The 17,188-nt window shown below is 35.8% G+C and overlaps 1 protein-coding gene across 5 annotated transcripts; it reads left to right on the forward strand.

The window, feature by feature from the left end:
• The first annotated feature begins 9,844 nt into the window (after nucleotides 1–9,844).
• LOC114320565 (D-aminoacyl-tRNA deacylase) lies at nucleotides 9,845–17,157 on the forward strand. 5 transcript variants are annotated; one of them, XM_082909090.1, is made up of 9 exons: nucleotides 9,852–10,168; nucleotides 11,038–11,218; nucleotides 11,341–11,483; nucleotides 12,275–12,338; nucleotides 12,575–12,627; nucleotides 13,525–13,580; nucleotides 13,774–13,848; nucleotides 14,618–14,803; nucleotides 16,819–17,157. In XM_082909090.1, exons 1-9 carry the CDS (start codon nucleotides 9,953–9,955, stop codon nucleotides 16,844–16,846), a joined length of 1,002 nt encoding a protein of 333 aa, XP_082765216.1. In that variant the 5' UTR covers nucleotides 9,852–9,952; the 3' UTR covers nucleotides 16,847–17,157. The 5 variants fall into 5 exon arrangements, with proteins under 5 accessions (XP_028123444.2, XP_082765216.1, XP_082765215.1 ...); XM_082909089.1 differs by having other exon boundaries at nucleotides 16,885–17,157; XM_082909091.1 differs by lacking the exon at nucleotides 13,774–13,848 and having other exon boundaries at nucleotides 16,885–17,157.
• Nucleotides 17,158–17,188: the final 31 nt, after the last annotated feature.

Raw genomic sequence — 17,188 nt, forward strand, 5'->3', positions numbered from 1 at the left:
AGATATTAAATAAACACATTCGGAAGTTGAATGTTGAAAAAATAAAAAATAAATTCGAAACTCTACTTCCGAACAAGTTATTTATTTTCGGAATGCTACTTCCGAATCAATTGTTTATTTTCGAAAATCTACTTCCAAACCAATTATTTATTAAAAAATATGGGTAAAAAGGGGAATGAGTGTTTGCAAATAGAAGCTCCCCACAATCCTGTGTACAAATATATTATATCCCAAGGCCTTTGTTTTGAGAAATTTACAGTTCACGGCCTTAATGAAATAGTATTTTAATAACAATTATATATTAAATAAAAATGGGGCCATTTTTTTAAATAAGCCAAAATATTAAATCAATTCTCAAACTAAGCCTAGTTTTGAAAGAATTCTTAAAATAGGCTAAATCGTGGCTCACAACCACTATTTCAACATGTATGCGCCTGTCTCGTGTGAAATTGGAAAGTCTTAAAATCGTAGTTACAAAACGCGATTTTGATTAAAAAATCGCGGTTACAAAAGGTGCTTTTAATTAATTTTTTTTCTTCTAAAATCGCTGTTCTGAACCACTCTTTTGTCGGGAAAAAAAAAAATTCTTCTGAAATCGCTGTTCTGAACCACGATTTTTACCAAAAAATTTTTTTCTTCTGAAAGCGTGGTTGTGAATCACGCTTTCAATACACAAATGCAATAGCTGATAAAAAATAAAGTAAAGTGAACCAAGTGTTATCGGACCAACTGATACACAAGTGCTATTGGACCAACGTAAAGTGAACACTCATCAACATAAATTTCTAAAAATAAAAATAAATTTCTAAAAATTTACGCTACCTGTGTTTAGGGATAAAATTTATTTTTTTATTTTACTAAAATAAAAATAAATAAAATTTAAGAATTAAACCCTAAACCCTAAAATAAAAAAAATAAAATTTATCCTTAAATACTAAGGTAGCATTTGGTAACGTTTACGTTTTTTGTTTATATTTATGAAAATGTTATAAACTGGTTTTTATTTATTTTTAGAAAAACATAAATTACAAACGCGTTTGGTTTGAACAAAATGTTTAAAAAATTTTAAAAACATAAAATAAAAAATATGTTTGTTCGAGCCTAAAATATTTATATTTATTTTTATTATTTATGATAATGGGATCACACATATTATAATTGAAAAAAATTTAATTTAAAAAAAAATAAAAAAAAATAATTAAAAAATAATTGAAAAAAAATTAATTTTAAAAAAAATTAATTGAAAAAATAAAAATAAATATAAATAATTATTTCAATTATTTTTATTTTTTTTATTTTTTTAATTTTTTTTTTTCAATTATAATATGTGTGATCCCATTATCATAAATAATAAAAATAAATATAAATATTTTAGGCTCGAACAAACATATTTTTTATTTTATGTTCTTAAAATTTTTTAAACATTTTGTTCAAACCAAACGCGTTTGTAATTTATGTTTTTCCAAAAATAAATAAAAATCAGTTTATAAAATTTTCATAAATATAAACAAAAAACATAAACGTTACCAAACGCTACCTTAGTATTTAGGGATAAATTTTATTTTTTTTTATGGGAGCTTTTTTGATAAATCCATTTTCTAAGAGCTTTATTCCATCCAACCCATATTCTTTTTTACTATTCCATTAGATCCAATTTGAGATAAGAAGACCAAAATACCCTTTTTATCTACTTATGTTCCATTTAGTTCACGTTATTTTCTTATGTTTCAATAAGTCCTATGGGTGACATAATTACCAAAATACCCTTAATGTGAATGTTCACACCGTCAATGTAAATGTTCATATCGTCAATGTGTAAGGGCCCGGCCCATGTCGATCCTCGTGGGTGCCAGGAAAAATTCGAGTCGGGCCGGGCCGGGCCGGCCCACAGGCCAAAAAAATAGGCCCAGCCCGGCCCAGCCCGTTGATAATATGAATATTCACATTGACAAGTTAACATTCACATTGATAGGAATGTAAAATTGGCCTGTGGCCCGTGGGCAGCCCGAAACCAGCCCGCTGCCTGAGGCGGGCCCGGGTAGGCTCGTTCACAATGTGAATATTCACATTGACATATTAACATTAACATTAACATTGACAATAGTGCAAAATTGGCCCGTGACCCGTGGGTAGCCCGAAGCCCGGGCCCTGGTCGGGCCCGGCCCGGCCCGTTGACAATGTGAATATTCACATTGACATGTTAACATTCACATTAATAGGAGTGTAAAATTAGCCCGCGTCTTATGGCCTGCCCGAAAGCTGCCCGCGACTCGTGAGCTGCCCTGGGCGGGCCCGGCCCGACCCGTTGATAATGTAAATATTCATATTGACATGTTAACATTCACATTGAAAAGAGTATAAAATTAGCTCGCGCCTCGTAGCTGCCCGAAACTAGCCCACGACCCGTGGGCGGCCCGGGGCGGGCCCAGCCTGGCCTGTTAACAATGTGAATATTCACATTGACATGTTAACATTCACATTGATAAGAGTGTAAAATTGACTCGCGTCCCATGGGCGGCCCGAGACGAGCCTGGTCCGGCTCGTTGACAATGTGAATATTCACATTGACATATTAACATTCACATTGATAGAAGTGTAAAATTGGCCCGTGGCCCGTGGGCGACCCGAAGCCCGCCCGCTGCCCAGGACGGGCCCAGCCCGGCTCATTGACAATGTGAATATTCACATTGACATATTAACATTAACATTGATAAGAGTGTAAAATTGGCCCGTGACCCGTGGGCAGCCTGAAGTCTGGCCCCGGGCCGGGACGGGCCCGACCCGTTGACAACGTGAATATTCACATTGATAAGAGTGTAACATTAGCCCGTGCCCCGTGGTTGTCCGAAACACGCCCACGGCCCGTGGGCGGTCCGAGGCGGGCCCGGCCCGGCCTGTTGACAATGTCAATATTCACATTGACATGTTAACATTCACATTGATAAGAGTGTAAAATTGACTCGCGTCCCATGGGCGGCCCGAAGCCCGTGGACGGCCCGGGTTTAGGTCCAGGCCTACCCCGGGCCGCGGGCGAGCTTCGGGCAATGGACAAATTTTACACTCCTATCAATGTTAATGTTAACATGTCAATGTGAATATTCACATTGTCATGGGTCGGGCCAAGCCCGTCTCAGGCTGCGGTCGGGCTTCGGGTCGCCCATGGGCTACGGGCCAATTTTACACTCCTATCAATGTGAATGTTAACATGTCAATGTGAATATTCACATTGCCAACGGGCCGGGTCCACCCCGGCCCGAGGTCGGGCTTCGAGCTGCCCACGGGTCACGGGCCAATTGTACACACTTATCAATGTGAATGTTAACATGTCAATGTGAATATTCACATTGTCAACAGGCCGGGCCGAGCCCGCCCCGGACCACCCAAGGGCCGTGGGCGGGTTTCGGGCAGCCACGAGGGTGCGGGCTAATTTTACACTCCTATCAATGTGCATGTTAACATGTCAATGTGAATATTCACATTGTCAACGGGCCGGGCCCGCCCCGGGCCGCAGGCGGACTTTTGGCCGTCCATGGGCCGCGGGCTAATTTTACACTCTTATCAATGTAAACGTTAACATGTCAATGTGAATATTCACATTGTCAACGGGCCAGGCCGGGCCGAGCCCACCCCGGGCCGCGGAGCGGACTTTTGGCCGTCCATGGGCCGCGGGCCAATTTTATACTCTTATCAATGTGAATGTTAACATGTCAATGTGAATATTCACATTGTCAACGGGCCGGACCGGGCCCGTCCCGGGCCGCCCATGGGCCGCAGGCGAGTTTCGCGCCACCATGGGACGGGACCCAATTTTACACTCCTATTAATGTGAATGTTAACATGTCAATATGAATATTCACATTGTCAACGGGCCGGGCCGGGTCGGGTCAGGCTCGCCCTGAGCTGTTGTCCAGCTTTATACTCTTATCAATGTGAATGTTAACATGTTAATGTGAACATTCACATTGTCAACAGGTCGGGGCGGGCCCGCCCACGGGCCGTGGACGGGTTTCGGACAGCCACAAGGCGCGGGCTAATTTTACACTTCTATCAATGTGAATGTTAACATGTCAATGTGAATATTCACATTGTCAACGGGCCGGGCCGGGTTCGCCGCGGGCGGGCTTTTGGGCGCCCATGGGCCGTGGCCCAATTTTATACTCTTATCAATGTGAATGTTAACATGTCAATGTGAATATTCACATTGTCAACGGGCCGGGCCGGGCCCGCGCCGAGCCGCCCATGGGCCACGGGCGGGTTTCGCGCCGCCACGGGACGGGGGCCAATTTTACACTCCTATTAATGTGAATGTTAACATGTCAATGTGAATATTCACATTGTCAACGGGCTGGGCCCGCCCTGGCTCGCAAGCGGGTTTCGGGCCGCCCACGGGTAATTTTACATTCCTACGAATTTTAAAATATGAATGTTTACATCATTAAATTGCTAATCGTTCAAAAAATATTTATAAGGGTATCAAAATTAAGTATCAAAATTAAATATAAGGGCATAAGTGTCCAAGAAAATAGTATAAATCAAGAAAATGGACTTTATGAAATAAAACTATACATACATGGGACTAAATGGGTTAAAAAATTCTTTCATGGACTTCTTGGGTTAAAACACTTCTAAATTGGACTTTTAAATAAAAATCCCTTTTTTTATTTTAGGGTTTAGGGTTTAATTCTTAAAATTTATTTATTTTTATTTTAGTAAAATAAAAAAATAAATTTTATCCCTAAACACTAAGGTAGCGTAAATTTTTAGAAATTTATTTTTATTTTTAGAAATTTATGTCGATGAGTGTTCACTTTACGTTAGTCCAATAACACTTGGTTCACTTTACTTCATTTTTTATCAGCTATTGCATTTGTGTATTGAAAGCGTGGTTCACAACCACGCTTTCAGAAGAAAAAAAAAATGGTAAAAATCGTGGTTCAGAATAGCGATTTCAGAAGAAAAAAAATTTTCTCGATAAAAGCGTGGTTCAGAACATCAATTTTAGAAGAAAAAAAATTTAATTAAAAGCGCCTTTTGTAACCGCGATTTCTTAATCAAAATCGCGTTTTGTAACCATGATTTTAAGACTTCCCAAATTTCACGCGAGATAGGCACATACATGTTGAAATCGTGGTTGTGAACCACGATTTAGCCTATTTTGGGAATTCTTTTAAAACTATGCTTAGTTTGAGAATTGATTTAATATTTTGACTTATTTAGGGAAATGGCCCATGAAAATGAGCATGTTACACTAAAAAATATGTACATTACGATAATTAAATGTATGAAAATTTGTTTGTTTGAGTTGTGAAAACAGTTTATATATATATAATTTATTTATTTTTAGATTGAACATATAAAATTTAGTTTGATAAGATTAATAAATAAAAATGGATAATGTTAAAAATAATGTTGTAAAATGTGTAAATATATATATATATATATATATTTAAAAATATATAAAAAGTAATTACAAATATTTTGAAATTTTGTAGACACCTACACAAATAAGAAGACATTATAGATAAATAATGGGAGATTCTATTGTTATGAGGTTTGTGTCTTTAATTATGATATGTTATGTTGTAAGTTATGACAAATTATGATATTATTTATAATATTATTTTAGTTATGATTTAAGAGTTTGTTTAATTGTACCTTATATAATATTTGATAATAACTCTCTTTCTTTCTTTTTTTTTTAAGTTATAACTCTCATGATATTGAGTTATGCCATTTATAATAATTAATGGGCTGGTTTGACGTAGCCTAAAAAAAGTCAAAAGTCAAAAAATTATTAAAAAAATTAAAAATGTATCACTATTCACTCGAAAAAAAATTAAAAAATCAATTTTCTACAAAAAAGTACAACTTTGAATTGATGCATGTGCAGCTGCTGTGCTGTGACGGTTGACAAAAAAGAAATGATTGGATGTGATTTTCACACATTGTTATTCGGCTGTGGGGGCCATCACGGATCATTTTTTGATAATCTGAACCTTTCAATATGTAGAACTCGTTGAGTAATATATGTCTGCAAAAAATCATATTGATCGGATATCGATAACTATATGATCAAATCAGTTATGTACAACAAATAGATGGTGTTATAATTAATGATTGAAAAAAAACAAATCTGATCAGATAGCTATCGATATCCGATCAACGTAATTTTTTATAGACATATAGTACTCGATGAGTTATACACATTGGACGGTTCAAATTATCAAAATGGGACCTGTGATGACCCCCACGGGCCAAACAAAATCATCCAGTGTAATGTTCGAAAAGTAGTCAATAATTTCCTACTCCCATTTCACTTGCGCAGGTTGTACGGCTGTGGCCCACCCCTCTCTAGTCTTCTCCTACACACTTCTTTATATAATTTTTTAATACATATTTTTTTCATAAAAAGATGAAAAGTTAACCTAAACATCCATATTTTTTTTTTCAACTTTTTAGTCTAAAAAGATAAAAAATGCACTTATTTATAACACCCCAAACAACCCCTAAACATACAAGTGACATAATTTACATATGGTATACACTAGCATTACCTGATAAATGATAGAAATCCAAAATAATTGTAATTTTATGAAAAAAATAATAATAATAATAGTAGAAATGGAAAGTTAGCAAATAATTATAATTGGGTGAATTTTTTTGTCAAATTACAAAATCACACTTCCCTTTTTCTTCTACCCTACTTATTTCTTACTCTCAACTTCAATAAACTAATGGTTTATGTTGAAGTCGACGAAGTCGACGTCCCATCAAAAGTCCCTAGCCCTTCTCCTACTTCTACTCGCTACTCCCAGTCCTTTTTCACCTTCACAAAACCTCTTTATCTTTTCTTTCTCTGTATAACACTATTTCCTTTGAACAACTCAATCTCTCTCTTATGCAACCCTTTACCTTCATCTCTCCACCATCGCAATCCAACTCCTAGCCCTTTTACATTATTACAACCCCAACCTCTCTCCTACTTCTTGCCACACACCTCATACCTTTAGCAACTGCTATTTACCAACATGAATGTGTCCATTGACCTTTAGCAACCATATCACAAGCCTAAAGTTTTTGTTTTTCTCTTTTTTTCTAGGATTTTGATTTTGAAGAGGGCGACAGAAAGAAGGAGAGAGGTCAATGACAATTGTTGTCCTTGGATATAGTAGATGTGGGGTAGCCATGGTGGTTATAAGGAATTGAGGCAAATGAGTGGAAAAAAATAAGGGTTGCGACGGTAGAGGTGTTAGGAGGTTAGCCCAGGTGAAAAGGGTGATCCTCTTTTCTTCTTTTCCTTTTATTGGTCAAGAAAGATTGTATTTAAAATGCAAATGAACAACTGGCCATGTGCAAGGCTAGCCAAGATCTTTACCCTCTATCATTGTGTATAAACAGAAAGGATAAGAAAAGAGCTAAGTAAGTGAGTTGAACCATGAGCCAAGAGAGAGAGAGAGAAAAAAAAATGAGAAAAAGTTAGGCAGAGAGAAGTTCCTTCTAGGTGAGAGAAGGAGTTGTGTGAGGATGTGGATTCTCTCATCCTCCGTTGTAATATCTTTGTAATCTCCATTAATAGTAAAACTTTGGTTACTCTCTTGTGAATGTAGGCATTGGGTCAAACTACGTTAAATATAATGCTTCTTCAGTGTCAATGGATTTATGTATGGAAATGAATTCTGGAGGTCTTGTGAGGGATCCCCGATCCCAACAAGAAGATAGGCTAGGGGTGCTAGCTAGATGGAGTTGTAGAAGAGATAAAGAGAAAGACAATAAAAGAAGGGCAGTTTTGTCTTTGTAAATGCATGATATAAACAAGACCCTAAAGGCCATCTCAACCAAACAACAAAAGGGGAATAAATAAATAAATAAATAAAAAATCCACCAAAAAACCAGTTACAATTTAAGAAAAATTACTGATCTTCTCAAAGATGTGGTTTGAAAAGTCAGATATGTATCAAACCAAGCAAGATCTGCTTGAAAAAGCCATTCGTCTCCATTAATGTCGTCCCTGTTGTTGTTGCCCAACTCTGTCACTGTCGTCGCTGGACTTCAGACACTACTAGAAGTTAGCATTGAGAAGAAAACACACCCACAATGATATGAGAGAAGGTTTGAGAGAGGAATGAGCTATTGTGGGTGTCAAAAATCTAAAAATTTATGTCGAAATCGGAGAAGAAAATTCTCAAAAACCCATATTGCAGAAATAAAAAGTTTAAATTTACACTCTAAAACTGTAGATTTATACTCTAGTTCTACACTTTAAAAGTGTTAAAAGGGTTGTTAGAATGTCGTTGGAGTACCATCAAAAATGAAAAATGTTTGAGACCACTAATTTAAGAGTACTAGGCAATGAAGCACGGGTGCGGGTACGAGTACGGTACGGGTACGGGTACGGGTACGGCGATACGGCAAAATCCCAAAAAAGTAGGGTACGGGTACGGCTGCGGTACGCCGATATTTTTTTATTTTTTATAATTATGGTTAAAAGATCTAACCTACAAATTGAAGTTAAATAAAAAAATAACTAATAATAATATTAATAACCTACAAACCTGCATTTTCATCTCTAATTTTTTATTATTAATAACTAATAATAATATTTATGATTATTACCATTTATGATTATTAGCATTTTCATCTCTAATATTTATTAGCATTTTCAGTATTAATAACTAAAGAAGAAACAAGAAAAAAAAATAAATAAATAAAGATGATGTAATTTTTTATTATTAATAACTAATAATAATATTTATGATTATTACCATTTATGATTATTTATTAGCATTTTCAGTATTAATAACTAAAGAAGAAACAAGAAAAATAAATAAATAAATACAGATGAAGTGATATACCTGCGTCGAAGTCGAGGGTCGAGGGTCGAAGTCGATAACTGGGTCGAAGTCGAAGTCGAAGACAAGGGTCGAATCTCTGGGTCGAAGTCGAAGACGATCTCTGCTGTTTCGAAGTCGATCTCTGGTGTTTCGAAGTCGATCGATCTCTGCTGTTTCGAAGTCGCAGACGAGGGTGAGTGAGGGTCGAAATCGATCTCTGCTGTGTCGAAGTCGCAGACGAGGGTGAGGGTCGAAGATGAGGGTGAGGGTCGATCTCTGTTTCGAGGGTCACAGAAGAGGGAGATGGAGATGGTCGAAGTCGCCTCTCTCTTTGCTTCGATGAGATTAGGGCAACAAAAGTGATGACATTTTTTCCTTTTTTTTTTTTTTTAATTTTTCTTAATATTGCTCCGGTATCCCTCAATTTTTCAGAAAATTTGGTTTCTGCCCCCGCCGTACCCAAAACGCACCAAACGCGTATGCCGTACCCGAGCCGTACCCAACTGAGGCAGAAGTACCCGACTAGTTTTTCCCGTACCTGGTACGCGTGCAGCCGTACCGGTACGCGTACCCGCACCCGGTAAGTACCCGGTGCGTGTACGGCACTATTTTTGGAGTACCCGTGCTTCATAGGTACTAGGAGAGCACTAATTGGTGAGTCCCACTTATTGATGTGATGTTTTGGTCTTAATTTTTTTTTTTTTTTTTTTAATTTCCACATCATTAGTGGTCAATTAGTTCCAAATTAGTGGGATAAATCATTGTTGATCAAAAATCTCCCAGTGAGAGAAGCTCTACTCTTTTTTTTTTTTAATTTGAATTTGTCCGAGAATAGCATTGAGTAGCAAATTTTGTTTTCCTTGTCATCTTTCTCCAATTTTTCTTAAAAGTAATTATGACTGAAATAATTTTTAAAATTGTTAAAATATCTTATATTTATTTTTATCAAATTAATTTTTAATTTTCAAAAAAAAGAAAAATTTAAAAATCTATCTAAGCCCTTTTTTTTTTTAAGGTAATAAAATTTCATCTAATCCTTATATAATATTTTCCCTTTTTCAGCTTGACAAAAAATTTATTTTCTGAATTCGCAAAGATTAATATCATCTCAGTGGTGAAAGATGACACTACTTGGATTTGGACAGCTAACTTTAAGGCGAAACATTCCCTCTGGCCCTTACACACCAAGCATCACAAGGGTTGTACGGGCGCATTTCAGCAAGACAATCGGAGATATGGTGACGCTGGTGGTGGCAACCACCCTCGACCCGGCCTCCATCGGCCCAGCCTCTGCCCTCCTATCGATGCCCGGTTGGTATCCTGGTCCTCTCCTCCAGGTTAGCATCTCCTCTCGCTTCAGTCCTTATATTGCGCCGCTCATCGTCACTTAACAACACTTCACAAATCAGTTTTTTTGTCACCTCAAATATTGAAAATGGAATCACTGTATCAAAATGCTTAATCCTGATCAAGAAAATTAGAATTCGGATTAATAGTTACAAAATGAAGGATTAAGAAAAGATTCGGACTAATTATTTAAATTTCAAGATTTGAATTAATAAACCAACAAAAAAAATTGGAATTTTTAGATTAATAGTCCATGCGGACACACTATCCCCATGTGGGGACTATTGAATCCAAGAGATGGTGGAATACAAATTTAAATTGCAGAATTGATAGGATTTTGTCCGTCACTCTTCGTAATCTTAAACCAATCCAAACATAGAATACGAAATATAATCCGAAAGGATTGATAATCCTCGGACTAACTGGAATGCTATGCTAATCCCACGGAACTCGGTCTTTTCAAACAAGCATGGCCCAACCCAAGTACACAAAAAATGGAATTGTTCAATGTTGGAATGGTTTCTGAACCCATATAGCAAGGGTTATTGGTGTCACAAGGGCTTTTAACATTTTAAGTTTTGCTAAATTCAAAATTAAATAAATAGTGTAAAACGTGTTTACCAATCACCTTTTTTTGAAAGTGTTGTTGGTTTTTAACACTTGTGGGAAAAATGGAATGTGGAAAGATAGTTCAAATCACGTTTTTTCGTAGTTTGATGATAAAGTTTTTCCATATACTATCTGTTTAATTTAAATTTAAAGAAAAATGTAAAATAGTTAAAGCCCCTTATGACAAATGTATGAATTCTTATCATGATTATATTGGTTTAGGACTAAATTTTTATGGGTTTGTGTATAGGATATGTCGAGTTTTACGAATAGGACAGTGAGGTTACTGAAGCATGATAAGAGTATTGTGAGGGAGGATCACTTGGACAAGCGGTGGGAGGAGGCGACTGGAGAAGTTGTTGATGAGGTCATATTTTTGAGCAAGCACACGGCAGCGTCAAATCGTCCCGCACTTACTGTTCATCCAATTGGTACTAAAACTATGCTGATAGGTTTTGATTCACTGTTCCTCAAATTACTTGCTGTGATATGCATTACGTGTACTGATTATGTGTCGTCGTGCAATGTTTTCTGTGTGTGACATTTGGTTTAGGCGTGCCTCATTTACGGCAAGACGAGGTGCCACCTGCAGGTGGAAAGCCCGGGTGGGCAGCACCACCTAATCCTCGAATAGGACCGTGGTTGAGGCTCTTGAAGGCTATTGCTGAAGCACATAATCTCACTCCTGAATTTGAGGTAACACATTGTTAGTCTTTTTTATTATCACTTATTTTGTTATATTACTAGATTCTAGGCTCCTCCATCATTTTAAAAGTATTCAAATAATTATACCTAATTCTCATTTTTATTATCAGGCCCCCTACTATCTCCCATCTTCAACCATGTTTCCCCTCATTTCCTAAAATGTAGTGACCTACTTTTTTCCAAATTCAATTAAATAGTTTTAAAAAGTATAAAATTCAAAACGTGCCCAAATGTGGTGAATTGAACAAGCAAGGAAGGAAAAAATGAAATTGCATGCATGCATATGGTTAGTAGACACTCACCACTAATGTTCTCGAGTTAGTTGATCTCGTTTTGCACTCTGTTCATGTAAATTTGCTTGTCGGAAATTTGGAAGGCCATTTTTTAATAATTTGAAATCTTGAATCCTTTCTCCATTTACTTTCTATGCCCACCTCGTTTTACAAGAGTTGGAACATGGCCTCAAAAGTTCAAAAGAAAGTAATTATGACACTTCATAAATATCCCCAAAGCATGAGTTTATCTAGAATTTGTTTTAGTTTAGCCTTGATTGGCATGTAATTTCGTTTGAGTTCTGCCATTTCTCTTTTTTACCTATAAAATAATTTTACTGTTATTATAATTAACATATATTTTTATCTTTTTACAGTGTATCATTCCTTACCTTGCATGGCTTTCCTTTTTTGATAGATATATATTTTTATTTATATTTTAAGTGTACTTTCATGTGTGAGCACACATACATAGGGTGGGTTGTTTCCTATTGGTATTGCTCGGTGTAGGTCACATTGGAAGCGACTCATCATGGACCTGAAATTAATTCACCTACAATGTTTGTAGAAATCGGTATACTTCTCTTCACAAATCCTGCCAGTTTTATTAATAATACAATTTGCAATTTTTTGAAGATAAGATTATGTTTTACAGTTTTTTTTGTTTTGCGCCTCATGTTTGATATGCAATAGCTTGTTTTTAAACAAATAGACAGGTCAAACCTGAAATTATCTTTGTTATTCTTAATTTCCAGTTGGATGTTTTTATGATTTAATTCATTGCAAATTGCTTCCTTCTGTTTCTTCTAGGCAGTACGGAAGAGTACTGGAAGAGGCAGGATGCTGCCCAAGCCATTGCTTTAGTTGAGTATCTTTTTCTTTCTTTCTTTCTTTCTTATAGATGTATATATATACATGTGTACGTTCCCTGATTAGCTGGAGTGGATATAAGTTGGTGAACGTGGATCAATTTTCAATGACTGTCTTCTTGGATTGTGCCATTTCTTTCCATGCAATTTTTTGTCTTTTTGTATGGATAATATGAAAATCTTTTGTTAGTTTGCTGGCTTTGGAGATCAAAATCTTCTTGTTAATCATAATAGGAAACTTTGAATTTGTGACCGAATGAGTCGTTTTTGAATTTGTCATTTGGGTTCCTCTTACTGCATTTACTATTCTCTTTATTTATAGGAAACTTTTAGATACTTTGTCAAAGTAGGACCTATCATCATAATCATTGCAATTTCACTTGGTTGGGTTTGGCTGAAAAATTCTTCACATTTCTCATTTTGGTTTCCACCTGCTGTCTTTGCTTTGCACAGGTGCTTCCATACAGTCCTTTCTTTTCCATCCTCTTTCATTGTAGGGAAGTTTTAGATAATTCGTTTGAGTAGGACCTATCATCATATTCACTGCATTCCATTTGGTTGGGTTATATTTGAAAATTTCTTTCCCCCACCAAATACAAAAAAGAGAAAAATCATGATGTAAAATGGTGTGCTAAGCTTTCAAGACCTTTCCCACAAACTATTAATCCAAGTTTTAATGCAAATATTCTTTCAAACTTTATACCATCTTCACCATAGCATGTTTAGCTTTTTCTACTCCCTACAAATCCTGTAACAAGTTTGCATGAATTATACATTTCCCCCCTCAAGGTTGGGATGGGTTATAGGACTATATAAGTTTTTCTTTGATATATTTTTCTTCCATATTGTTTTATTTAATATTTAACAAAGTTTCTGTTGTGGTGATTGAAGTTAGTGTGGGAAGGTTTAGGGCTTGGTGGAGGAGCTGCAGTGGGAGACTGGAGCAGGTACGATCAACATAATGCAGTTTGCTTGTCAAACTCATTTTTTATCTTTACTATAGCTGTAGTACACATGTTCGGAAAACAGAGTAAACTTTTTCCATGTTACATGTATAAATAGAAACAAAATAAGATAGAAGAATCTGTTCCCCAAATGTATTTCTTTTACTTAGAATTATACTCAAATTCACTGATGCAGGAATAATGGTCAAAACAAAATCCTCTTGGGAATTGGTGGTGGACATTATGCACCACGGCATATGGATATTGTTTTGTAAGTTACTATACATTTGCCAACTTCCAAGTATTCCATTAGTTTGTTTATCTAATATGCTAAATGGTTTAAAAGGGCATCAATGGAACAGATTCCTTAGATCAGGTTAATGTTTTGACTGGAAACAGTGAAATATTTTAATACATCAAACTTGTCATGATAAAATAGATCTATCCTTTTGAGCCATGTCCATTTAGATCAACTGAATGTGAAAAGGAGTCAAGATTAAAAGATTCTAATAACTCAGAACTCTGCTTCTAGTGGTTTGTCCTCAGCCTAATTCCTACATTTATATCCGTTTAGATTTGTTTTTGTTTCAATTGGTGTTATTTCCTAACAGAAAACTCATGTTTCAGTTGACGACCTCATTAACGAGCAAACTGAAGTTCCTTACTAAAAAAATAAATAAAAAGAACTCACACAAAAAAAGCAAGAAAATTCCATTGGCACCATTGCCAGTTTCAAATTCTGATGAAAATTCTGTTTGCATCAGTGTTTTTTTCACCTGAAGTCAATGTTCAATATTTTCAATTTTCTCTTTGAAATGGTTGCTATCACTACAAACTAAACATTTTGCTTAAACTATATCTGCATTGCTTTCATTATGCGTGAATACTAGCCTGGTCCTGTTTGGGGGGTTCAAAAATAACTTCAAATTGCAATTAATAAAATTAACATTTAAAAATTTTATTCTCAAATTTTGATGCCTAAGTTGAAGTTGTAAAGGTTCTTGTTATTAAAAAGTTCCATGTTTTTTTTTTAAATTCAGGAAAGGTGGTGTTTGGGTGGGCCATCTGCTTTCTGGGTATTCATTGCCAATGGAAGATCTGGGTCAATCTAAACAGACAAATGTGGAGGGTGTTGGTGGAACTTGGAGAGAAGCAATCAAAGTTGCCTGTGAGACTACGAAGGCAGCTTTTCCAGGGGGTGAAGTTATGGCACATCTTGATCATAAGTTAGTCATTCCCACCAAGGAATAGTTTTTTATTTTGATACATAAACATAAAACCAAGTTTACCTTAATGCTGTGTTTGATTGCTAAGATTTTGTAAGAGCATAAAACCTGGAATTTCTACAAGAGCGACCCCAACCCAAGCTCTCATTTTTCATTTCTTTTTCATTTCTTCTCTCACAAAATCTTATCAATCGAACCGTATAAATGCAAATTAGCAATCAGTGGATGAATCAATTATGAGATTATTCATAAGGTGATTAAACAAGTTAGGTATTTGCCAAGTACATTGGAAGTTGATGTAAAGATAGCCCTGCAATCATACTTTCAATGCTCATCTTGTGGAAAAAGAAAAACTACTATAAACTTGAAATTGTGGGGATGCTAATTTTGCCCGGCACCATAAAATGCTTAGTTTCGACATCTGCATTATTTGTTAGAGACGTCACACAAATCAAAATAGGTCTCTCTTATAGAACTGAAGTCACTACTATGAAGAGAGCACATTTGGCTACCTACAACACCTTAGAAGCTTGAAGTGATGGGAGATTTTCTTCGGCATGCATTAAGTGTTGTGGAAGAGCTTCATCGGCATGAAGAAGGTTTTGAATTAGGATAGAACCAAGTTACTACAAACAAACAAAGACCATAAAAACCTAAGTTTCTCAGCTTGTTTGTCCATGTTGTGTAGCATGGATGACCATAGAGAGGACCACAGAGTAGGATTATCTGTCTCATCGTATGGTCAACTATGCTCATAAATGTGGTAGACTACAGTGATTATAATTTGGTTGACCATCTTGATGGATGTGAACAACTGCTATGAGTCAGTATGGTTGTCCATACCTTGGAAATTTTTAGAAAAAAATAGCGGGAGACGTCTTGACATAAATACCCGAACACTCCCATTTGGGGTCTTTTGATGAGAGGAAGGCACCTAGAGACCCTTATACATCTCTTATACACCAACATATGCATTTTGATCGTAAATCTAACATATGAAAGAGTGTGTAGCTTTCATTCATAAAGTAAGTGCTTTCAAGAGCCTACCCCTAGGGAATCTTTCAAGATATCCACTTGTGAAAGGTATAATCCTTGTCCCTTAAGTATAGACTTTACACTATTGTTCATCTCACACCACACTAGTCTTACATGGAGTCATTTTGGGCTTAAGGGTTAAGGTTATCAGGCCCCCTTCCTGAAATCCATTTTCTAGATTTTGTAAGTCTAGCAAAGCATTTTAAGTTTGTGATTTTGAGTGAGCCTAAACCCATTATATGATTGTGGAAGAGGTACCTAGTTAAAATCCTTGAAGGAGTGATTGTAAAGGTTTTGGGTTACCCTAGTGAAAATCCGTTTGATTAAAGTGGATTAATGCCGGTAGGGATGTCAGGAGTTGATATAGGCAAGTCACCAAACCACTATAAAAATCTTGATGTTCATCTTTCTATACTTTGCATTTTTATGATCTTGAGATAAATGTGATTCATGTGTGACATATTAAATATTTACAATTTATGAAGGATATTTCACCAAATATACCTTTACAAGGAAAGTACATCTAGTACAAACTTGAAAATTGAGTACACTTCTTTTAAATTGAAAAATTGGTTATATAAGTCATACTTGAGCCTTAAATGGTCAAGAAATTTATTTTAAAACCTTTTTAAATTGAAAAATTAGTTGTACAAGTCATACTTGAGCCTTGAATGGTCAAGAAATTGAATTTTAAACATTGTACTTGACTTTGGCTTAGGGGAGTGATTAAACTTGGAAATTAAAAAGTCTTACCCCACCAACCACTTGAAGTTATACAAAGTAATTAAAATATCAAATTGGCTTGATTACACAGATTTGTCTAATGTGTAATGTGAAGAATACGTGTCTAATCATACTTTATTGAGCTAAGAGTTCCATGTGGGATTTTTCCACAGCCTCGTATTTTACCGTAATTTAGTCTATAATCTTGCATGGTGGAATGATTTTTATTTTTTACTTTTTATGAGCATAATTGGCAGGGACTTTGTTCATTTGTTTTACCGGTAATCTAACTAAGGTCGTCAATTATTTACCGATGGATGCAGGAGTTTCAAAAGTTGGCAAAGAAATGCCATTACAGGCTTTTTAGCTGAGCAGGACATTAAAATTGGCAAACCGAGCGACTTCTGCTGAATTTCCCGGGTGATGATAGATTAATTGATTTATTTTTATTTGTTATCATAGTTTTCTATTACATCCAATCCCATACCATGTTCTTAAAACTACTATTCTTTGAATTTATGATCATTTCCATTCTAAAATTGTAAATAATAATTGCCTAATCCTATAAAAATGTCGGTGGCTGCATATTTTTGACATATTTTCTTCTTCACATATGAAAGTTCCGCA

The sequence above is a fragment of the Camellia sinensis genome, chromosome 15 (assembly GCF_055761805.1).
Source record: "Camellia sinensis isolate YWXY chromosome 15, ASM5576180v1, whole genome shotgun sequence".
Classification (NCBI taxonomy): Eukaryota; Viridiplantae; Streptophyta; class Magnoliopsida; order Ericales; family Theaceae; genus Camellia; species Camellia sinensis.